The 25240-nt window shown below is 34.6% G+C and overlaps 1 protein-coding gene across 1 annotated transcript in view; it reads left to right on the top strand.

The window, feature by feature from the left end:
• The window catches only part of THSD7A (thrombospondin type 1 domain containing 7A), a 353421-nt gene that overhangs the window by 276475 nt on the left and 51706 nt on the right, over positions 1-25240 (top strand). Inside the window, 2 exon segments of the mRNA XM_015589436.1 lie at positions 11699-11831; positions 13047-13150. Coding sequence (XP_015444922.1) covers positions 11699-11831; positions 13047-13150 — 237 coding nt within the window.

The following is a 25240-nucleotide window of genomic DNA, read 5'->3' as shown; positions in this document are numbered from 1 at the left end:
TAATTAAATAAAATAAGTTTCAGGCATACAGTTCAATAACACATCATATGTATATTGCACTGTGTTCACTATCCATAGTTAAATTCCCTTCCGTCATCAAATATTTGACCCTATCTACCTTCCCCCTACACACCTTCCCTCTGGTAACCACTAATCCACTACTCGTGTTTAAAAAGATTATATACCATGATCCTATGGGCTTCATCATAGGGGCACAGAGGTGGTTTAACATATGCAAATTGATTAATGTGATTCACCACATAAACAAAATAAAAGATAAAAATCATATAATCATATCAATAGATGCATAAAAAGCATTTGATAAGATACAGCATCCATTTATGATTAAAACACTTAATAAAATGGGTATAGAAGGAAAGTACCTTAACATAATAAAGGACATATATGACATATCCTATTTAATGGTGAAAAACTAAAAAACTTTCCTTCTAAGATCAAGAACAAGACAAAGCTGTCTACTATCACCACTATTATAGTATTTAAAATCCTAGCTAGAATAATTAGGCAAGAGAAAACATAAAAGGCACCACATAGGGAATGAAAAAGTCAAATTGTCACTTTTTTCAAATAACGTGATTCTCTCTATAGAAAACCCTAAAGACTCCACTAAAAACAACAACAACAACAACAACAACAACTATTAGAAACAATAAAACAAATGCAGTGAAGTTTTAGAATACAAAATCAATGTACAAAAATTTGTAGTGTTCCTATACTCAAACAATAAACTTTCGGAAAAAGAAATGAAAAAAACAATTCCTTTTGCAATTGCAACAAAAAGAATAAAATATCTGAGAATAAACCTAATGAAGCATGTGAAGGACCTATACACTGAAAACTATGACATTATTAAAAGAAATTGAAGAAGACACAAAGAAATGGAAAGATATTCCATGTTCATGGTTTAGAAGAATCAATATAGTTAAAATGACCTTATTACCCAAAGTGTTATACAGATTTAATGCAATCCCTATCAAAATCCCATTGGCCTTTTTTAAAGAAATAGAACCAAAAAAAATCATCAGATTTGCATGGAAGCACAAAAGACCCTGAGTAGCCAAAGCAATCCTGAGAAAAAAGAACCAGGCTGGAGATATCATTCTTCTTGACTTCAAATTATACAAAGCAACAATAATCAAAACAGCATAGTATTGGCAGAAAAACAAACACACAGACAAATGGAACAGAATTTCTAAACATTTTTTCAGTACAAGAGGAGTTATTAGTTTTATTTATTTATTTTTATTTTTCAATTAGAGTTGACATTCAATATTATTTTATATTAGTTTCTGGTGTACAGCATAGTGATTAGACATTTATATAATTTGTGAAGTGATCACTCCAATAAATCTAGTACCCATCTGACACCACACATAGTTATTACAGTGTTATTGACTATATTCCTTATGCTATAATTTATATCCCCATGATTGTTTTATAACTACCAACTGGTACTTCTTAATCCCTTCTCCTTTTTCATCCATCCCCCCTCTGTCTGGCAACCATAAAAATGTTCTCTGTATCTATGAGTTTGTTTCTGTTTTGTTTATTTTGTTCTTTAGATTCCACACATAAGTGAAATCATTTGGCATTTGACTTTTTCTGTCTGGCTTAACTCCACTCAGCACAATATCTTCTAGGTCCATCTGTGTTGTTACGAATGGCAAGATTTTAATTTTTTATAGCTGAATAATATTCCATTGTACATATGTACCACCTCTTTTATATCCATTCATCTATTGATGGACACCCATGCTGCCTCTATATCTTGGCTATTGTAAATAATGCTGCAATGGACATATAGATTCACATGTCCCTTCAAAGTAGTATTTTGAGTTTGTTCAGATAAATATCCAGAAATGGATTACTGTGTCCTTCTTTGTCTCTTGTTATAGCCTTTGTTTAGAGCTTCTTTTTTCTTTTCTTTCTTTCTTTTTTTTTTTTTAATTTACATTGTAATGAAATATCTTTTCTTTTGGTCTGAAATGAGTCTCTTGGAGGCAGCATATGTAAAGGTCTTGTTTTCTTATCTATTCAGCTACCCGATCTTTTTATTGAAGCATTTAATCCATTCACATTTAAACTAATTGTTGATAGATATGTAGTTATTGCCATTTTATTATTCATATTTTTAATCTTTTTTTTTTTTTCTACTTAAAGAAGTCCCTCTAACACTTTTGGCAATACTGATTTGGTGTTGATGAACTCCTTTAGCTTTTTCTTGTCTCAGAAGTTCTTTATCTGTCCTTTGATTCTAAATAATAGCTTTGATGGGTAGAGTCATCTTGGTTGCGGGTCCTTTCTATTCATTGCTTTGAATATTTCATGCCTGTTCTTTCTGGCCTGCAAAGTTCTTGCTGAGATATAATCTGACGGTCTTATAGGAGCTCCTTTGTAAGTAACTAGATGCTTTTCTCTTGCTGCTTTGTCTTTAACCTTTAGAGTTTTAATTATGATGTATCTTGGTGTGGGCCTCTTTGGATTCATCTTGTTTGAGACACTCTGTACTTCCTAGACTGGTATGTCTATTTTCTTCACCAGGTTAAAGAAGTTCTCTGTCATAATTTCTTCAAATAGGTTTTTAATTCCTTGCTCTCTTGCTCTTCTTTCTGGTACCCCAATGATGTGAATGTTGGTACACCTGATGTTGTCCCAGAGGCCTCTTAAACTATCTTTATTTTGGGGACTCTTTTGTGTTGTTGTTGCTGTTCTGATTGGGTGTTTTCTGCTACCTTATCTTCTAAATCACTGAATCAGTCCTCTGCTTCATATAATCTACTGTTGATTTCCTGTAATGCATTCTTCATTTCAGTTATTGTATTCTTCATTTCTGACTGGTTCTTTTTTATGTTTTCTATCTCCAATTTTATGTTTTCTATCTCTTTGTTAAAGTTCTCACTGAAATATCTACTCTTCCCTTAAGTTCATTGAGCATCCTTATAACCAGTGTTTTGAACTCTGCTCTGGTAGATTGCTTGTCTCCATTTTGTTCAGTTCTTTTTCTAGAGCTTTGTTCTGTTCTTTCATTTGGGACATGTTTCTTTGTCTCCCCATTTGTCTGCCTCCCTGTATTTGTTTCTATGTACTAGATAGGGCTCTTATGTCTCCTCGTCTTTGTAGAGTAGCTTTATGTAGTAGGTGTCTTGTGGGGCCCAGTGGCACAGTCTTTCTTGGTCACCTAAGCCAGGTGTTCCAGGTTTGTCCCTTGTGTGGGATGTGTGTGTTCTTCTGTTGTAGTTAAGCCTTGGTTGCTGTTTGCATAGCAATGGGTACAGGTGCTGCTTGTTTGGGGTTTGTGAACCTTTGAGAGACTTTAGGAAAGTTGGTAGCATGAGCCAAGACAGGCTATTTGTATGGAAAAAGCCACTGGACATGGCTTGGTGGGCCCACAATTTGGGTAGGGCAGGGTCTCAGGGAATCACTACAATAGAGTAACCAGTGTTAGCCTGGTTGATGGAGACTCAGATATGGCAGCTGCCTGTGTCTGCATGCTGGGAGAAGGGAGGACTCAATACAGAAATAAAGGATTCTGCCAGCACTTCGGTCTGGGAGAAAGCTGCCCCTCTAGCTCTCACCCTAATGCCAGACACCCCAGTTCCTCCCTGTATGTCCCTGAGCAGCTACCCCAGGGTTTGAGCTCAGAGTGAGTGAGTCTGTCAGTGAGTAAGTCCACATGTGAGCCCCTTATGAAAAGTGTCTGTGACTCCCTCAGCCCTTCTTCTCACTCTGATACAATCTCTACTGGGTTTTACAGCCAGAAGTTATGGGGGCTTCTCTTCCTGGAACTAGAACCCTGGACTGGGGAGCCTGATGTGGGGCTAGGACCCCTCACCCCTCCAGGGAAACTCCACAGGTCAGATATTTCTCCTGTTTCTCAACTGTGGCACACTGGTGTGGGACCATCCCCTTTCCATGTTTCTGCTCTTCAAGGCGGCTTCTTCTATATGTCCCTGTTGTAGGATTTCTCTTGAGCTAGACTTCAGGTGACTTCCAATGATGGCTGCTCTGTAGTTTAGTTATAATTTTTATATGGTTGTAAGAGGAGGCCCGCACAGTGTTTACCTACTCTGCCATCTTGACTAGAAGTTCAACAAATTTAACATTTTTTTAAGTGAAGTTTTTGAAAATGAGGAAAAAAAACTTTGCTTTTCTTTATATTGGGTATTTTCTTATATTGAGTAAAGTGTTTTAAAATATAAGTTGACTTGATTGAAAGTATTTCAAGAAAATAAAGTTAAAAAATAAAAAAGAAGAGAAAAAGATTCTATTGAATGAATTCTTGGATAGTAATTCATAAAATGAGGAATCATAAATTTTTTTCATTTTTTAGACTTTCATTTGAAAATAATTTTCGATGTTGGCATGTATCCAGGGATTAGGAACCTGTTTAGTAGCCTGTGAGTCTTTTTCTGTAAGTTCTTGATTTGTGATTTTATTATGCATTATATATGTCTGGAAATAAAAGAAGATAATGTAACTTACTCATGGGAAATAATTGAAAATCTAATAACATTAATTTTAATTTGATCTCTATGATTTTTGTAGCACTAAGAAAGCGATTTACTCTTCTCTGACCATTTAAAAAATATTTTAAAAGTTTTACGTGACAAACCGATAATTTATATAAGGCAATTTTAAAAATTTTTAGCAGATATAAGAGAGAACAAAGAGATTCCGAATACTATGCATGTGTTAATACTCATCTGTAATATATGAATAAATACCTAATTAATTTTTTGTTTATTGATTCCTGTATATAACTAGCACATTATGGCCCTGTAGAGAAGACACAGTATCTGATTTTTTATATCATTTAAAATAAAAAACCAGATAATGTAGATTCAGTAACAAGACTGACTGGTAAAATAGATCTCTAAGGAAGAGAAGGGAAGACCATTGTGGGAGCAAATATTAGGGAAAATTCTATTGAATAGAAGGTAGAAGAGATCATTTTGAAATAGGGAGTACAAAAAAATATCAAGCGAGGATCAAGGACATTGGGAAAAGTGTTAGATGACTACAAGTAAGATGTGTTGTTCTTCTTACTACAAGTAAGAAGAAAGTGGGACCCAGCCCACTGGAGCTCACATCGAATAGAGGAAAATGAAGATATGAAGTTGGAAAGGAGAATGGAGGAACGTTATGGAAGACTGAATTAGACTTAGAGAGACACAATTTTCAGTTTTTGAATATAGAAATGAGTAGTGGGTTTCACAATATAATGGAATGAGTGGACTTTAGCAAATCTGGTTTGGACACCTGCCTTGGCCACTTAGCAGCCAAGTAACCTTAGGCAAGGTACTCCACTCTACAACCCTTGGTTATAATATCTATGAGCTGTTCTATGGTGCAAATGAGGTAATATATGGTAAAATGCTCTATGCTTTGTGAACCATTATACAATTGATATGTTATTTATTTGTCTCATCTATAGTCATTATAATTTCCTACAAGAAAGGCATTGCATGCTGGATATAGTCAGTATCTGGTAAATGTTTTAATTTGACATTCTAAAAGCAGTCTCTAAAAAGTCTAATTATATATCAGTGTGAGAAAAGTATTTAGATGATGATGAAGAAAAACTTACTAATATATAAATTTCTAAATTATTTATTGAGGATCATCTGGTAAATTTACTGATAACTGTGAAATGATTCATTTTATAATAAATATTATATATATTATTTTAAACAATCATTAACTTTTTTATTCTACAATTTTTTTCAAGTAACTATAATGTGCCAGGCACAATTTTAAATATAAAGGATATAGCAGTAAACAAAGAAACCAATGTTCCTGCTCTCAGAAAGCTTACATTTTGATGGTATGAGACAGACATTGCATTTAATGATTATTCTAATGTCTTAGTGAATATGAAGAATCAAGAGAAAAGTGTAGGGGGATTGGGAAGAGAGAAAAAGACGTGACATCATTTAGGAGAGTGCATAGGCGGGCAAGTTAATAATGTGTAGTAGAGTTTCTAGACAATGTGGAGTGCCCAGATAGTCTTTAAAAAGGGATTGTTCAACGCAGTTGTCAATATTTTTCCAGCCATGTTCAGCTACCTGAGTGCAGAAAAAAGTGTAGGAAAATAACTGTTTTTGATTAAGATTGGGGCTTTTCCAAGAGAACAAGAAAAGGAGAAAGGCACAGGGAGTTTCTAATAATGGAGTATGGCATCTAAGTTATGTTGGGAAGAAAGCGAAGTCATTAAGAGGATGATAGATACTGAAAAAGTGATAGGAAAATTGAACTGGCAGTTTTAATTATCTAGAGAATTGTAGTAAGATGAGAACTAAGTAGTTGAGCTGAAAGCTTAGGACAAGTGACCAGAAAGTAAGATATTTAAAGATGAGAGTGTGCAGAGGTACTGATGATAATAACATCAGAGGATGAACAGAAGGGCTAGTAATTGATGTGAGAAGCAGGAAAAGGTCGTTGAAGGTGAAAAAGGATAATAATTCAGAGCCCAGTGCCTTGGGTACAATAATCATATAGATGCTAAAGCCATCAAAGAGGTGACAGGGGTAGGAAGAGAAAGGATTATAGTAAAGAACATTCTCAAGTCATTAAGTAATGAAGTGTTTGTAGATTACTGCTACAAGGTGCATACCTGATGGTAAAGTTGATAACAGGAGTTTCAGAAGAGTTGGAGATTTTTAAAAGTAAAAGGAGGGGAAAAGACTGGGAAATGGCTAGGTAGAGTCAGCTTCCACTGGCAAAGAATGTGAAGAAATATTTCTAAAAAGAAATAAAAGATGAGAAACCATGAGATCCAATGGGTTCAGTGGCAGAGGGATTAAAGAATGGAAAAGAATGAGAAATTGAAAATCACAGTATGTGTGTAAATGGTGCTGTGGGTCCAGGTGATGATGAAAGATATTCAGGGCAGGGGCCGGGAGGGTGGGATAGCTAGTTGTTCATCACGAGTAACAGGCATGTAAGTTATAATGGGCTTAGTTGCCATGGTCTCTTGGGGGAAGGCACTTAACTTCTCTAAACTTAGAAATGCATGGTGCCACTAGGATACTGTTCTTCCCTGGAGCTCCTGGGGGGGTGGTGACCAAGGAGTGCAAGAATGCTCACTCAGAAATCTGCTGTCCTATGAGCAAGCAGCTCTCTGAGAGACAGGGCTGTGTTTAGCTGAGCACAGGTCATCTCACCAGGAGCAGGAGATCAGCCCTGCCTCTTCTATTTGGCAGCTTTATGTCAACTGAGTCTCCTATAACAAAAAGCTTTCAGAAACCCTAAACCTAGGCACTCAGACTTAAAAAGAATAACTATGATTGTGAATTGAGGAAATAAAAAAAGCCTGGGGTGTGGGAGAGGGGGTGGCTATTGGACAACAGTGCCAAGATGCTTTGTGTGCCCTGGAGAAGCCTTTACTGTTTTGCCTGTAGACAGCTGTAACTGAGAATAAGGATACAATGGTGTTATAGAAAACTAGCCTTTTGTTAGAAGGAAAATAAAGCAATTATATGCGGTTAGTTTTTTCATTACTTGGTATGAAATGGGAATAATCTAAGTTTCATTGAAATTACAGTGACTTCTGCACACAATTAAAAAATGCAAAACAAGGTTGAATGTTCAAGGATAGATAATAGCAACAGAAAATTAATTCAGGGATGAGGTAGTTCTTTTAAATTTAATTCTGTAGGTAAAGTCTCAAGTTTATAAGAATTTTGAATTTATGAAAATGTGGAGCCACTCTCCTTTTAAAAAAATCACTTTAAAGAGGTAAAATTACACTGTAGTATTGAAGGAAATGGAAGAGAATAGCTTAGCATACCAGGAAGAATAAAAAGAGTTATTTGAAATGTTATTCAGCCCTCTCTCAAGATATGTCTCGAAATTTCAATGCCAATAAAGATCACTATTGAGTAGAGAGTAGTAGTTTAATCCTTAAACCAGTGCACTTAACTTTTTTCAAATCTTAATATAGTTTATAAAAAGCTTTTTTTAAAAAAGAGAAAACACTTATAAATTATTTGTAACTATACTCTTAAAAAATCAATACATTTGATCAAATAATACATTCATCTGCTCAAATTATTTGCTTCTTTTTTTCACACTATATTTATTGGCTTGAGAGCTAGAAGGGATATTGCAGAGGCATCTATTCTACCTTGATGACCTTAAGCAGTATTACCCCCAAAGATATGAAAACTACCTTTCCATTTAAATTTCCTATCACAGTGCTGCTCCAGCCTGCTATCCATTCCATATCCAGCTTAACAAATCTTAGCTTTGTCTGCCCTTTAAATCCTTTCATGAAATAATTGCTTTTGTGAAATTTATCTTGAATGTCTTAATATATATGAAAAAATGTTGTAACCGTGTGAGAGATTATATAACCTCTGAATCTATATGTCCCATTGTGACACAATTGTTTTCTGAGTATATAATCTTTTTTCCTGTTTTTATCATAAATAGGTATTTCCAAGTATAAACAGGAATATTCATTTATTTTTTCCCTTGCTCATTATTTTAAGTAAGCAAATGGTATTTTATTTTTTATTAATCTTCAATGTATAGACTTAATACTTATGTGCTTACTACTATATGCATTAGAAGAAATAGAAGATGCTAATAATCCATTTGAGAAGACATGAAATACAAATGTTTGCTCATTCAGCAAATATTTATTAAGACCTTACTATCTGTGACTACTATTCTAGGTGCTAAAACACAAAGATAAATGGAAGCTATGTATGTATATCAACCATATATAGTAAATTGTATGTAAATACATACAGGAAATTATGAAGGCTGTAAAATTCCAGTTTGCCAGTTCATGTTATTAGTAAGGAATCTTCGTTTTCCTTTTTTAACGTGTGCTGTGGCTTTCCCTTTGTCTGCACTTTGTTCTGAGAGCTCTATAACCCAGCTGAGCTCTACAGTCCTGTATTTTTGGGTGTACCAGTAATTTCTTAACAGATCTGAGAGGAAACAAACCTCCCAGAATAGAAACATGGATGTCATGACACTTTCGGTGTCATCCCATTAAATTTTCTCACTAGGTGTTAGGGCTTTGGAATGCTTCTTTTTAATCAGGTTGCAGTCTCTATCATGTGGGCTGCACAAGGTTAAGATATTTGAACTTAGTATAAGAATAAATGGACTGCCATTGTGGAATCAATTATAGAAGTGGAAAAGAGTTATCATAGTCTTATATATCAAGTACAGACTTGTGGAGGTTGTGATGAGAAGGCACTAGAGTGTTTCAGAGTTTAACATTAGATGACATTTTTGCTTTCAGGTCAACAACAAAATTTCCATTGAAAAACTAACATTTATCGCTGCTTCCCAACTCTGAACAGCCCTCCCTATGTACCAGGTGATATCTAGATGGTTAATGACCAGAACCTTCAGTCTGTAAGTGGCCACAGATGCTGAACTCAGTCACCAACAGTTTTTGGATCCCTTGTTCTCAATTCTATCTGTCTATTTGCAGGTTGAGAAGGGTTGAAGAGTTGTTGACTCTAATAATTTTGACCCTCTGGGAAACAAAGACCTGCTTCTCTGTGCTTGTTTCTTCTTCTCCCTGTTACAAAACAAAAGCTTCCCTCCTTCCCCCAATGCTGAACAAATTATAAGAATGGTCATTTAGTTTATGTACTCTTTTGAAAAGATTAATGACAAATTATAAACACAAAACAAAAGAAAAATAATAGAAAGCATAAAAGAAGGATAGAGTCAAATAGTAAATGGGGATGGGGAAAGGGGAGAGGAAGAGAAAAATTATACTATAAAATCAGAATCAAAGTAAGCTCCTGCAATTGAGAAGAAAATTAGCTCTGAGATTCTGGCGAACAAAGCAAAAAATAGAAACACAGTAGATTCTTAACAAATTGTCAGGGGAAACAAAATTTTCCCTAGCTCTAAATTTTTAGAGGAATTTATCACCTGGGCCTTAAAATAGGGGTTATTGGACAATATAATGGATGGATACTACATTAGCAATTTTATTAAAAGTCCGATTGGCACTTTTTAGATCTTTCCTAGATAAATTATATTTAATATGTAAAAGTTGTAGCTAGCATTTAAACTACTACTGTTAAAATTAAAAAAAAAAAAAAATGTCCAGGACAATATTTTCAAATGCTTTAGGTCTTGCTACTCACTACCTCCAGTCCCTAATTCCCTACTCCATTACCTGTAGTATTCTAATTATTTACCAGAACAGTTAATACAAACATTAATAATATAGGTTTCCCCACAATGAGAATAATGTAAAAAGTTACATGTGAACCCTAGAATCTGAAATTGGGACAAAACATACAAGGTCATCTATTCCAATAGATCATAAATCTAGCTATTCATCACATTTCTCTGACAAGCTTGTAAAAATCAGATTCTCAAACCCAGCTCCCAAAGATTCTGATTTAGTCATTCAGGCAATTGGCTGAGAAATATGTTTTTGTTTTTGTTTTAATAAATTCTCTTCTTTAGGAGTCACTAATCCAATCTATTTTTCCATCTAACACAGAAATTTTCAATCCACATTGCTGGGGGTCAGTTGCCCACACCATGTTGAGGTTTACCCTGACTTCATGAGAAAGGATGTTTCATTATTGGAAAGTTCTAATTGTCGAATAATATTTTTTTACTAACTCTTTAAGAATGTTTCATTTTATTTCTGAGTAAGTTTTCATTGTTAGGGGCTGCTAACCCTTCTAAATTTCTCTGTTCCTGTAGTCTACGTATCAAATATTTCATGATCTTGCAAAAAAAATATATATATATATATATATATATGTATACATAAATGCATCATGAGAACTCTATTAAAATAATTCTTTAGGGAATTCTTTTGTAAGTGAAATTGTGCCATGATGCTATTCATTCTTAAAGTGTATATGTTGTAAGTTGGAATATATTTTATTAAAGTTAGCAAGTCTTATAAATTATCTGTTTCTATACTAAAAATTTTTGAACATCTTTATATCAATAATACTGTCAAGTGAATATCTCCATTGAAAGTAAATCTTAATTATTTCCATTGTTTTTATAGAATAATGTGAAGTTATTTACTTACGGTGATTATCGCCATTTCAAATGCTTCTCTAAAAATTCTGCCTTTAGGAAATGACTTTCATTTCACTACTTCTAACCCTGATATTTAGAATGTGACCTGAATTGAAGATCTTGGACTGTTTAACATGAATAATAAATGACTAGAATAATTTACGAGTTATGCATTTCAAATTAAGTGAATAACAAAGAAATAAAATTTCACATTAAAACATGGAATATGTTCTCTTAAGAAAGATTCATTAGATGTGTATGAGTCCCATGTGGCAAATAGGGCTATGTGAAATGGCATGAAAATAAACTTAAGGTAGAGGAAAATAAATTAATTAGCTCTGTCATATTTCTCAAGGGGAAAGAAATATACAAAACAGCAATTACTTTGCAGCTGTGCATTAGGAAGGCTAGTTGACTATGGCACAGTTTTTTCCATTCTTCATGTTTTTAAATGTAAATTGATTGAGTTTTCAATATAAGCAGTCTTTGGGAGAATTTAGGAAATGATTAGACTAGATGAGGCCTCTCTCGTTCAGATATGTCAAAGCACGTGTAGCTGGAGGCAATATAATTTCTTCACACAGGATGTGAATTTGGAGATTCTTTTATCAGTACAGAGCACAGAGGTTAAAAAGCTGCCTCATTCCAGGGGATTCCGGAGTCAAGAAGCAGTCTCGGCACCGGGTCATCATTCAGCTGCCAGCCAGTGGGGGCCGGGACTGTGTGGACCCTCTCTATGAAGAGAAGGCCTGTGAGGCCCCTCAAATGTGCCAGAGCTACAGGTAATAGAGTTAAAGAAAAAGCATTGTGAGTAATGCATTGAGCAAAATACTTCAAGTCCAACCCTGTCCTGCAGGCTCACTGGAGTATAGGATGTTTATGGCTGTATGTGCCATCTCTTGCCTTTTTAAAAGAGCTGCCCTCCCACTGAAATTATCTCCAGAGAGATGATTACTTGTGAAATTTCCAAGGTGTATTTTTAGCTGTGGGAGTTAAGGGATAATTCTTATGTTGACATCAACTATAAGGAATGCAGAAAAGTGGATAATAATTACGAAACACATGCTTTAGGAAGCAGTTCTTTTTCACTTAGAGGAATAGCGTAAGCATTTCTGCCTTGGCTCCAAAGAGCACCTGTTCTTCCTCAGTGCTGTCATCCTGGCTCCTGAATGACATCTTTATCTCAGCAACACTAATAAGATGTTTGCTCTGTTCATGTGTGGCTACCTCAAAGAAAATTAAGGTTATTGAAGTTATATATCATCATCTTGATAATTATTGGAGAAATTTTTCCTCAGAACTATTAAAAGAAAGTATCTCATTGAAACTTGATTGTGGTAGATAATTGCGATCCTGACCGGTGAGATATGATGGCACCAATTGATAGAATGTGCGATCACAAAATAATTTAAGATGAAATTGATGGCAAATTTGCCATCTTAATTTATCTGTATTTAATTCTGAGATGACAAGTAGTGTAATTGCATGTTTACAGGATGAACATTGACAACTGTTACCCCAAACACATTCATTTGGAGGATTTGTTTTTGTAAAGTGTACTTTAATTGCAGTTTCTGAGTTACTCCTATTATACTAACCAAAAGAACACTATACAAAAGGCTCATGACTTAATTGCAGTTTTACAACTTGAATATAAAATAAATATACCTTATTTAAATAGAATACATCTAGTATCTGGTACACCTGCTGGCAGTCCTACATTAAAGAGGCTAAATGCTGTCTGTAGGGTTTATTCTTATAGAACTTAACAATGATGATGGAGTCTGTCTCTACTGCCATAGGAAGTACTTTTTTTATTTAATTCTGCTTTTTATAATGCCTTGATGGAGATCTAAATTAAATTAAGATAGGACTAAGCACTGTCAAATGAATTTCTGTTTGCAGTAGTCAAAGTCATATTTCCATGCCTCCATATCTCTATGATTTGCCTGGCATTTTTGCTCCCTTTCCATGAGACTTCTGTTCTTTTCTTATAGGTGGAAGACTCACAAATGGCGCAGGTGCCAGTTAGTCCCTTGGAGTGTGCAGCAGGACAGCCCGGGAGCACAGGAAGGCTGTGGGCCCGGACGACAGGCAAGAGGTAGGAGGCTTCATTCTGCAGTTCATTTGCTTTTAAATTCTCCAACATTTCTAACTTAACCACTAGCTTACTGAAGTTGTCACTTCAATGCCATGCTTAGCCAACAGAGCAGAGCAAATATGAATCTGCTACTACCCAATCTACCTAACACCAGTACATAGAAACTTGTCTTTTAAAATCGTGTCCTTTGTCCTTTGACATTAGCCCATAACTCCTCTGGTTGAATTTTTTCCTCATTCATATCTAGAAGATAATCATGCTCTTGAGAGGGTTATGACATAGAAGGTACATTGCAGCTTGTTTATGTTGTTATTGTTGTTATTGTTGTTAGTTTTGGATCACGGTATTCCATAACACTTTGCTATTCACCTTAACAATCAATAAGATTCTTACATCCTTACTCATATGCATTATATATGTGCATGCACATAATGTAATATAATTGGTTAACTTTCCCAGAAATTCTCAGCAGTTTGGACCCTACATGGAGTTTATAATGAAAACAGGTATGTGTTTGGGAATCAGGAAACACAAGTTTTAGTACTTATTCTTTCACTAAGACAGCGTGAGTCTTATTCATCAGTTCCTTTTCCTGGGTCTCAATTTGTTTAAGGGGAAAAAAGGAAAAGAGGTTTGGACTAACTAATCTTTCAAGATTATTCCAATTTTCATATTATTCCAATTTTCATATTCTACAATCTATGCACAGATAATACCGAAGGATCCAAGTGTGAAACAAAATTAGGTAAAACAGATGAAAGCCATATTTTTATAGACTACTACTGGAGGAAATCTGAGATATGATGAGAGCAGCACAAGTGTGAAAACAACTTCAGTTCCAAACTCTATTACTTAACAACTGCAGAACCCTGGTTCATTTATTTCTTCCCCTTGAGGATGAGAACATAATGATCCTCACAGTGCTTTGCACATATTAAATCTTCATTAAATGTTAAATCCTTTCCCCTTCCTTTTAGACCATAGCCCCAATGAGTGTACACATAAGTCATAGTAGTCATAAAAGCAACAATATTAACATGGGTCTTTTGTTTCTTGACACAAAGTCTGTGTAAAAACTGTTCCATCTGTGATTATCACTAATTTTTTTCATTTCCAAATCTGAAAACTTCCATTCATTCTTCATTCTGGGTGACTGTTTTGTGGTAGCTAATACTGTGGCCCATTCTCACTATGAAATGGGTCTTCGGCTTCCTTGGTGCTACTTCCTCCTGCTTTTCTGATTGTTTCATTCTTGGTTTCCTATTACTGGTTCCTCTTCCTCTTCCTGTACTTAAATAATGATTTCTAATCTTGGAATACTTGTCTGACTACTTACTCTATGTCAGCAATCTTTTCTATTTTCAGGATATCTGGAAAGAGAAAGTCAATTGTGCATAACTATACTAAGAACTCCCCTCGCTTCCATAGGAAGATGATCTTTTTCTTTGTTGCCTTGGTAGAATAGAATTTTTTTTTTTTCCTAGAGCCTATATTTCTATAGAAATATGAAATGGGGAAAATCAAGAGTGTAGAAATATCTTTTTCTAATGACAAAAAGGCAAAATTTTCTTCTTTTGATGATCAGGGCTGTTTTTAGAACTCTGCATGAATAACCTGTCAGATTCTTGCTATTTTCATCTTTGTCATTATCTGGTCAGAGACTTAAAAGGTACCAACTTGTGCTTTTTGTTAATGATTAAAATAACTGTGTAGTAAGGATTAGCATCAACCAGCAAAGACTGCAGAAGCCACCCCCATCCTCTCTAATGCATCAGACTTTCTCATTTCAATTATTCATTCAACTGATTGTGTTCAGAAGACTGTAGAACAAGCCATGAGTTCCGGGAAAGAAAGAATGTTCAAGTCAGGGAGCTTACATTTGGTTAGAGAAGTGAGATTGTAGGTAACATCACCCAACATGTATGAGTTAAAGACAGAAGCCGATCCATTGCAAAAGCAATAATTTGAAGCAAAAGATCTTAATAAAGACCTAAAGGATGAGCTTGACTTATACCAAAATAGTAGAAAAAGTCAAAAAGAAAAAAAGAATACAAAATAAGATCAAGTCTATAAGCTAAGCATTTGAGGTAAGAAAAACAAAAACATTAAATGTGTTCACAGAAAAGCGGGTAGATGGAAGCTCAGAAGATGTGAGCTGGAGCCTGGGGTAATTTTGTAGAGTGCTATAAATGTCAGGATTAGTGATAGGAGCAAGCACCTGATGAAAACAGTGTTTTATCTGTCAGTGTGTACAGAATAAAGTAGATAAGGTGCATAGGTCTGGATGCCAGCTTGTACGGTGTTGTAGCAATGCAAGGATGAAGTAATAGAGGCCCAGACTATAATCTCAGTGGTGGCAATGAGCAAAAATAAATGGATTTTCAGTATACAATAAAGGAAAATAATTTTAGGACTTGGTTGCAGATAATGGTAGCAGAAATAGAAATAAACAGGACAAAAGTGATAATATGATTCTTTAACTCCAATATTTTTAGCTTGAGAATAATATTGCTGAAAATTCCTAGATCTGAAAGTAGAGCTGATTTTAGAACGTGTATTTTGTATATTGTGCATTAGAGGTGATGGTAGGGGAACCAATTAGAAATATCCAAGTATGCACTTGAAATGTAAAACTGTAGCTATTGAGTAGCCTAAGACAGCAGACAAAAATTTGGGTAACTTTTTTTTATAAAGGAATTTAATGAAACCATAGGAGAAGCTAAGACCTCTAAAATACACTATATACTGTAGGAAAGAAGTTATCGTATTTTGCCATTAATAGATTTTTTTCTCTAACTTGTTTGCATATGAAGACTGTTTAAGCATTTCTTTTTAACCTAAAGAACTTAAATGGTATTAACTTTAAAGTACTATTTTCTTGCTTGCAGCAGAAACGACACCATATGAAGTAAAATAAAAGATAGCTAACTTTACCATTCTGTGATTCTAAAGGTAGAAATTTTTATTGCATGGCTTTTTCAAACTATTTGTCTAGACCAGTAGTCAGCAAACAATTGTCTGTGCACCAAATCCAACCTACAGCCCGGATTTTGTAATTATTTTGTAAAAACATAGCCACATCCATTGCCTATGGCTGCTTTTATGATACAAGGAAAAGTTGAGTACAGTCGGCCCGCTGTGTCCTCAGATTCCTTATCTGCAGATTCAACTAACTACAATGTAAAATACCCCCCCAAAAATGTTATGTCATTGCTGTTGGGTACTGTGTGGTTATGCCTGCAATGGTTGCATCTGTACTGAACATGTATACATTTTTTTCTTATCATTATTCCCTAAACAATACAGCATTACAACTATTTACATAGCATTTACATTGTATAAGGTATTATGAGTAATCTAGAGATGATTTCAAGTATACGGGAGGATACACATACATTATATGCAAATATTACACCATTTTATATAAGGGACTTGGGCATTTACAGATTTTGGTATCTGCAGAGAGTCCTTCGACCAATCTCTGCAGATACCTAGGGATGACTGTAGTTGTTACAGAAACCATGTGGCTAAAAATACTTATTATCTAACCCCTTATAGAAAAAGATTGCTGCTCCCTGGCCTAAATTCTAAAGCCATGTAATCCATGCTATAGTCACAATTTTTAATAGTACTGAATAGTGATTACCTTATTAGATTAGAAAATCCCATAATTTTATCAGGTCACCTTGGGGAAAAGTTTTCAAATTCAATTCATCAATAAAGGAAGTATTTTAGTATTATAAGAGCAGTGGATTTTAACTGTCACAGAATAAAATAGATGCCTTTATGATGAAATTGCTGCATTCTTTGGGGAATTTAGGAATAAAATTTTGACTCTAAAAAGTTTAGTAGTAAGAAAAAATCACAAAGAGTTATAGGTGAAACCAGATAATATATGGGATAAGGAAGACAAGGAACAATGTCCTCATAATTTTCCGGTCTAGAAGATGATAAATCATACCCAAAAACTGGACATCAGTTTTTTTTACTAAGTATGCATAGAGAGGAAAGAATACATGTGTCTCATAGAATATGCACCACTCGACAGACCACTTACAAGGTCACCTATTATGATTCAGTTTTTGTCAAATGACTTGAGCCTTTCATATAAGTAAAAAAAAAAAAAAAAATGTTACACAAAGTTCTCTTTTACCAGTTTACTAACCAACCATTCTAGGTCATTCAGTCACCTGTACCTACTTTACACCACCTATTAACAAAAAAATAGCCATTATAGACAGACTTTCATTTTTACTATCAATAATTTTAATAGTATAAGAGTTCCAGTTGTGGAAATCATTTGTGGTGAGGCATTTCAAAGGATTTGGAAAGCAATTATACTCCCAAAGTCTCTTTGACAAGTAACTAACTATAACTGCTTACCATCTCAGTATTGACAGCTACTGTAAAGCCAATTAGTGAGACTCAGCCTTACCCAGAAATGAATTCAAATAACATAGGTGTAAGAATATAGCAAGATTCCACTTCAAGTAAATGCAGTATTTCCCAAGTCTACATTCTATATGTTTCAAAACTATGTGAAAATGCTTTCTGAACTCTTATTTTAGATGGCAAAGTACTTTAAAATTTTATATCAATCATTACCAGAATCACTGACATTTTTTGCTCAATTTTCTATAAATTGGATTAGCTAATCTGCTACAAACAGGATATTTTCCTTAAGTTCATGGCGTATTTCTATACAAACATTAGAAATCTTTTGTTAAATAAATGCTTAAAACTCTGTGTTAATAGTTATATTAGTCTGCTTGTGCTGCTATAACAAAATAACTATAGACTGGAAGGCTTAAACAATAGAAATTTGCTTCTCACAGTTCTGGAGGCTGGACACACCAAGATCCAGGTGCAGGCCAGTTTGACTCCTGGTGAGATATCTCTTCCTGCTTGCTGTAACCTCACAAGGTAAAGAGAAAGAACAAGCTCTCTGGTCTCTCCTTATAAGGGCACTAATCCCGTCATGAAGACACCACCTTCATGAACTCATCTAAGCCTAAATTACCTCTCAAAGGCTTCATCTCTAAATATATCGTGTTGGAGGGTAGGGCCTCAACATATGAATGGTGGTGGTCGAGATCGGGGAGGCACAATTCAGTCCATAGCAATAATAATGGATCAGTGTCTTTAAGTGAAATTCCTATCCCAGTATACAGAACTATAAATTTCTTAATAATTTATCAGGAAGCTGTGAAAACAGGATAATACCAGTCCCTATAAGCCAATTTAAACTTCCTGGATATCATTCAGTAGAATTCATTCACTCATAAAACAAATATTTATTGAAAACATGCCATATGTTTCATATGGACTGCATGGTACTAGGCCCAGCCTGTTGAGAGAATAAAAGCATATAACAAATAGTTTCAGTTTATTTCTTATAGTAGAAAATATACTATAGGTATATGTGATTTAGGTTTCAAGCATATTAATAACACATTAGTAGTGTATATACACAATAAGACAAAGAGTGCTGACCACTGATAGGGCATAGTGACAGAGAAAATGGCATTTAAATACAGGATGACTCAGGAAGAAAAGGCAGGAACTAAAATCTGTTTGAGGAACAGTGCAATGACCAGTTTGCCTAGAGTGCCTATGAGCAAGTTAGAGGCAAGGGGCCAGATTCTGGATTATTTGAATACCTCCAGGAGTATTTGAATACCAGAAGAAGAAGGAGGAGGAGGAGGACAAAAAGGGGGAGGGGAATTTTTTCAATAGGAAATTAGGAGTAATGAAGTATCTCAGCAAGGCTTTGAATATTGACAATGGTATATTCCAGAAATTTTATCTAATAGTATAAGAATTAAAAAGAAAGAAGATAAAGAGATATTTTAAAGAAAAATGAATTGACAGGATTTGGTAACTTTAAAATTTGAATCAATTTTGAATTTCGTAGGAAAATTTTAGAGGGCCTTTGAAATAAGCATCTTTCCCTTATTGTCAATAAAAGAAATGCAAATAACGTGAAACTATGTCTACATTGTATTTAATTCTTAAGTGAATAGACAGCTTATATTTGTTTCATACTATTTGAGTCACTTGTGTATAAACTTTTAATTAAAAGATAGGATAGTAACTTCTACTATCCTTTCTCTTTGCTTACACTCTTCAGTTCGAGTGGCATTTAGAAGTCTATATTATGGACTGATCAGTGACTAATATCATTGAAAGCTAGACATATAGCTGCAGCTAGTTACCATTACATTTTCATTAGAAATTAAATCCATGGCTCATAAAAATGACAATTTTAGGTAATTTTTTTATTATTTTCTTTATGACTGCCCTAAAGGGCAATGTCAATCACTACTAGTTAAAATGCATATATCCATATATATGTGTATATATGTATATATATATACATATATATATACATATATACACACACACACACACATATATATGTATATGGATAGATATATTATTCCAGTGTTTGTTACTTTGTGACATATTTGTAGCAAGAGTATGATACAAAAGTATCATAGATTAGATGCTGAGACTTCATAAAAATAATTTAAAATTTGCTCTTGCTCAATTTCCATGTTGATTTTCATGCTATCTCCTGCCAGGTGTGCTTTCTGTAAATTAGATGGAACTAGAGTTAATAATCCCAAAATTCCACCCTGCCTACCCTAATCCCCCTAGCCCCCCTGCATCTTTGCCTGCCAACGAACATCCAGTATAATGTTGACCTGTCACTAAGATCTGACATCAGTCTCTTTATGTGGAAGCCAGCATGATTCAGATGTATTCACAAATCTAGACCACAAAAAAAAGAAAAAAAAAAAACTTCAACAATATGTTTTACATGGCAGGGACCCTCCTGGCCCTGAAGTCCTCACCCTGTATCACTTATTGGTTAACAAGTTTATAAAAAGAAAGTCTAGAAAGAAAAGAGGAAGTTCTAATTCTCTCTCTACCAAAATTAAATCTAAACAAATTCGTAGAATGTGAGATATAAGTATTTAGCTATAATTTATGCTGTTATTTTTTGTGAGTAAATTGCTTATATGAAGTGGCTTAAACTATATTGCTGTCCTTGGTATTACTCTTTTGCTTAAACTCTGGCTCACTTTGTTCTTTTTAAAAGATAACATTTTAGAGGCATTATTGGGGTTATGCCCAGAATATCTGGGCCAATTTATCTTAGTAACTCACAGTAATCTGTTAATTCTTAGAGATTGTTATATAATAGGAAGAAAAATAATGGAAGTAGAAAACAAACTAGGTAGAAAAAAAGCAAAGGAGCTTGCTTTAACGAAATTTTGCCCAGACGTGATTTTTATAATCTTCTTTTGGCTAATATATTTATAAGTTACCAACCAATATATTTTTTACACTTCATTTATATAAGCTATTATTTTAAATGCCTAAAATTTTTCCAATTTTAAATTGTTTCTACTAATTTCTTATGAATATTTGCATCCTAGTTGGTTTGGGGATTTGGGTTTTGTTTTTATCTCTATCAGAGAGCCCTGTCATAAAGTGATTATTAGCATTTTTCTTTTTTAAGTAGCTCATAAAATCAGTTTAACACTGTGATGTGTCTGAGACAGTTCCTCTGATGCTCCATTTGTTATTATGCAGTTAGTTAACTCTCCCCAGATTGCAGTCAGGGACCCAGCTGACCTTAGTCTGAACAACTCCACGGGAGCTGATTTTATTTCCTAGTAAGTCCTTCTACAAGGACTTTCTTGTGTATTATGAACATCAGTGAGACCAGGGATCATGGGTAACTATGTAGGATCAATAAAAAAGAAAAGTACGTTTTTTTTCCCTTTCTGCCAGAGTTACATTCGAAACTTTAATTAGGAAGTGTAATTTGGCAAACTTGTCAGTGAAAATCTCTTTTACGCAGAGAAAGATGAGGATCATTATATCCACCTAGTAAACAAGGCAGCCCTCTTGCATTATTTATAGGTTTGGTCTTCTAAGCACAGTTAGGTCTCTTGGTAACTAACTCCCGCTCACATTAAGCGTTTACTTCTTCATCTCTATATGATTAATTCTCACTATTGCCATTTTTTCACGAGTATAGAAAAAAAATCACTCTTCAATGAGCTGAACATATTCTATCTCTAGTGCTACCCAGATACTTGCTGTGGGATAAACCATGTTAATATTGTTCGATTTAATAAATCGGGTCTCAGAGCTCCTTGAACTCTTTGTTACATATAATCCAACAGCTTTCACTGTACTTGGACATTGATCTTATTCCATTTCCTGTAATGAACTTCTGTGTGCACATTTTAGATCTAGTAATTCATTTCACTTTGATTATTCAAATGAATTGACAACATGGTCTTACATGACGAAAGGTATTCCCATAGACCAGTAGAACCTCTTTCTTTGCATCCTGAATAATAAAGGAGCTTTATTCTTTTTTAACAAAATGAAGATGAGCAATTACATTCTGAATTCTATTAGATTTACTTCACAGCTACATTGGTTTACTTCACAGCCTTCCATTTACATGCTCATATGTGCATAACACAGATATTCATGTCCTTTTAGCTCAAATCAATGTTATCTGCTCTCTCTCATTCCAGGAAACTTTATTATTCTCCTGTTTAAAACACAGCTCAAAATTCAGCTTACATGAAAGCATTCGTACGTTGAGTCTACTTATTAATTCTACTTATTCTACTTATTAATCTTTTCTACTTATTCTACTTGTTTATTCTATTAATTAATCTTTTAAAAATTTAAATTTATGGGAAATTGCAAAGAAACACAAAAATAAAGAGAATAATATAATGAGTACTAGTAGTGTTGTCGTCATTCCCTCAGCCTCAGTAGTTAACATTACTGGATATCTGCCACTTGTCACACACTTAAAAAGATTTTGCTAGGATATTTTAAAGCAACTTCCAGAGAAGATATATACCATCCATAAATACTGAATTATTTTTTAAACATAACAATAGTATTATTGTAATAACAAAATTAATAATGTTTAATATCATCAAATATTCAAACCATGTTTATTTTTCCCCCTTTGTCTCAAGAATGTCTGTTTACAATTTGTTCAAATCAGGGTTCATGAAATTCTCCACATTACATTTGGTTAGAATAGTTCTTAAGTCATTTTGAATTGAACAATTCTAGCTCCCTTTTTCAGAGCATTTATTTGTTGAAGAAATTGGCTTTCTGATTTATCTTTCAAATATTTCCTCAGTAATGATGGGCTGAGCTTCTCTGACTCGATTCACGTCTAACCCACAAGTCAGTCACATGGATATTCCCCAGGCTTCTAGCCTGCTGGAAGCAGGCCATCCATGAGACTTAAATAAAAATTGCTGTGCTTCATATAAATAAAATAAAATTATAAATAAAATTGGATATAATCAACAGAAAGTTAAATATGGAATTTTACAATTATTTTGACATTTGCTGACCTCACTAAGAAGCTCTCCTGGTGAATTATTCGTACAGCAAAATGGTTTTGGCCCATCTTTCTAGCAAGACCTCAGCCCAAAGGAGAACTTACATAATTGTTACACACAAGACATACGTTCTCCACCTGTAAATACAGATACAATTGTCTGAGTATATGTAGCTTTCTGGTGTGCTAGGAAACCATGCTTAGTAGGATAAATCTTTTCTGCAGTTAAAAGCCTGTTTTCAGTGTCTTAAAAATTATTTTTTAAGATTTATAAAGTTAAGAGACCAGATGGTTTCCTTTCCAAACATTTATATTTACCTCACCCCAATAGCAGGAAGCTCATTTCAGATTGCATTCCTGTGTTTGAATTGTTGTATTTCCTCTAAGTCAGAATGGAAACAAGTTGAGATGTATGATAAATTTTCAATATATTGTACAAATGATTGTGTTGCTACTTGTTTACATAACATCGCATGAGTAATTCATTCAAAGTACACTGTCTAATATCTCAGATAAGGAGAGTGTAGTACTGAGTGGGTTTCTGGGAACAGATTTGGGAATTTTACACATTTTTTTTTCCTTTTAGTATTTTTAGTAAAAATACTAAAGATTTTATGTACTTCAGGTATATAAGAAAAGGGGCTTTAGATTTATGTAAATAGTATAGATCTGCACAAAATTAACTAATTTGTTTCTGTAGTTGTGCTGGTAGTGGTTTTATTTTGTTTTCATTTTTTGGTGTTGCTTAATGGGATGATAGTTGGAGCGGTTCTGAGATGCAGTTTGTGAGAGAGCACCTTTAAGAAAGAACCTTAATGAAGAACCTAAGGCAATTCTATTTTGTTTCTCAAAAGATTTATACTCAAGACTCCGATTCAGAGAGCCGAATCAGATGAGCAGATGAAAGTAGCTTTATCTCAAAGAACCCAAATTTAGTTTTACAATTTTCTTTTATTTCTAACAGTGCAACTTTCTTCAAAGCTTAGCATTCTGATATGGTCAAATCTCTTATTTTTCAAATTTATCATACTTGAGGTTCCTACATATCCTTATTAATAAAAAGTCTAATATCTTCTTTATCAATCCTTCCTCTTGAGCCTCCTTGGGGCAACTTTGCCCACAAAACCAGCAGAGCTTAGTAAGTTTCAAGTGTTTAAGGAATCAGTCCAACTTCCATGGCAGGTATAAGGAAAACTGAAAATCATGTCAGCTCATTAATGTACCACATGATGGGGATTTTCCCTATACCAATTCACAGATAACATTCTTCCAAACTGTATGGATGCTCTTTTTTTGGTCCACTCCTTGTGCAAGTCCCCTTGAGCTCCAAGTTCAGAGCTCCCTTAGCTCATTCCCACATGCTCCGCCATTGTTTCCCAAAGGGCGGCACAGTGCCAGGGAGACTGAGTACCAAAGGACTTTCAGCCTTAGCCACAAGTCTCAGCCAGACCCCTCCATGAGCCTTGAATACTCAAGCCTTGTAGGTCTTAAACTTGAATGTATATGAGAAACATCTGAACAGCTTGAGAAAAAATGCATATTCCATGACCCCACACACAAAGTTCTTGTTTGGGAGCTCTGGAATAAATCCAAGAATCTTCCACTTTTACAACATTCCAGGTATTTCTGATGCAAGTCCACTTGCATATATTCTCCAGAATATATTACCTACTAGAGCAGTGGTCTCAATCCACTGCTGCCTGTTTGAATCATCAGAGAAATTTAAAAAGATGCTAATGCCTAAGACTTTGCTCTCAATCAATGAAATCAGAATGTTTGAGTTCATCAAGGGCATGGACATTTTCCAAAAACTAATCCAAGTGATTGTAATCTGCAGCCCGATTCGAGAACCACTACCTTAGACTAGTATGATAAATGCAGATCACCAGGCAACTGCTCCCTCAACCGGCGAGAGTCTCTTTGGAGCATTTAATGTTTTTTTCCTGTCACAGATCCTTCATAAAGGCCACTACTGTCCACTCTACCAGATTTTCATTATCTTTACAATTCAGGGATCCCTATGTTTTTCATACAAACTGGCCCCACCAATGTTGTGCATACTAAATGAAGAGCTATTTATAGCTAGGAAGTAGGTGAGCACTCACCTACATTTGCACAATTATGTAACTTCCTATAGCAGTTGTAACAAATCATGTTCACCTATATAGAGAAAGTCTTCCCTTGCTAGAATTGTCATGTTCTTATACACACCTCATCGCACAGCCCTACACTACTACGTGTTAAGTTTCAATATACAGGTTCAGAAAATATTGTCTAACCTGAGGCCTTCTGTGCCCTAACTGTAATTTAGGATCAAAATATCAGGCTTCTCCACCTTAGTTTCATGATAGAGTCCTGAGCAGGGAGGGCAGAGATGAGCAGCAGTTTCAGCCTAGACCATAAACCTGAAAGGGCCATGTAAATCAGTCTGACTAAGCCATTTAAGCTAGTTCAATAAAGACTTAACTTTTAGGACCAAGGTATAAATATTTCATCTGCTTCTTCAATAAATGAAAGAATTATTTTTAAAACCAACAGGGTGGGGAATGGCAAAGGGAGAAAGGGGACTTTAAACATCACTTGCTCTTTTCCTTTAAGACCCATTTGCCTTAAAGAAAGTTTATGTCTGAGTTCAATAAGTAATAAAACTATGACATGGTTTAAAGAATTCAGTAGAACAATATCTTGGG

Source organism: Pteropus alecto, unplaced genomic scaffold (assembly GCF_000325575.1).
Source record: "Pteropus alecto unplaced genomic scaffold, ASM32557v1 scaffold21, whole genome shotgun sequence".
NCBI lineage: Eukaryota > Metazoa > Chordata > Mammalia > Chiroptera > Pteropodidae > Pteropus > Pteropus alecto.
Note: the sequence above shows the minus strand (reverse complement) of the source record. Positions and strands in the feature narration are given on the sequence as shown.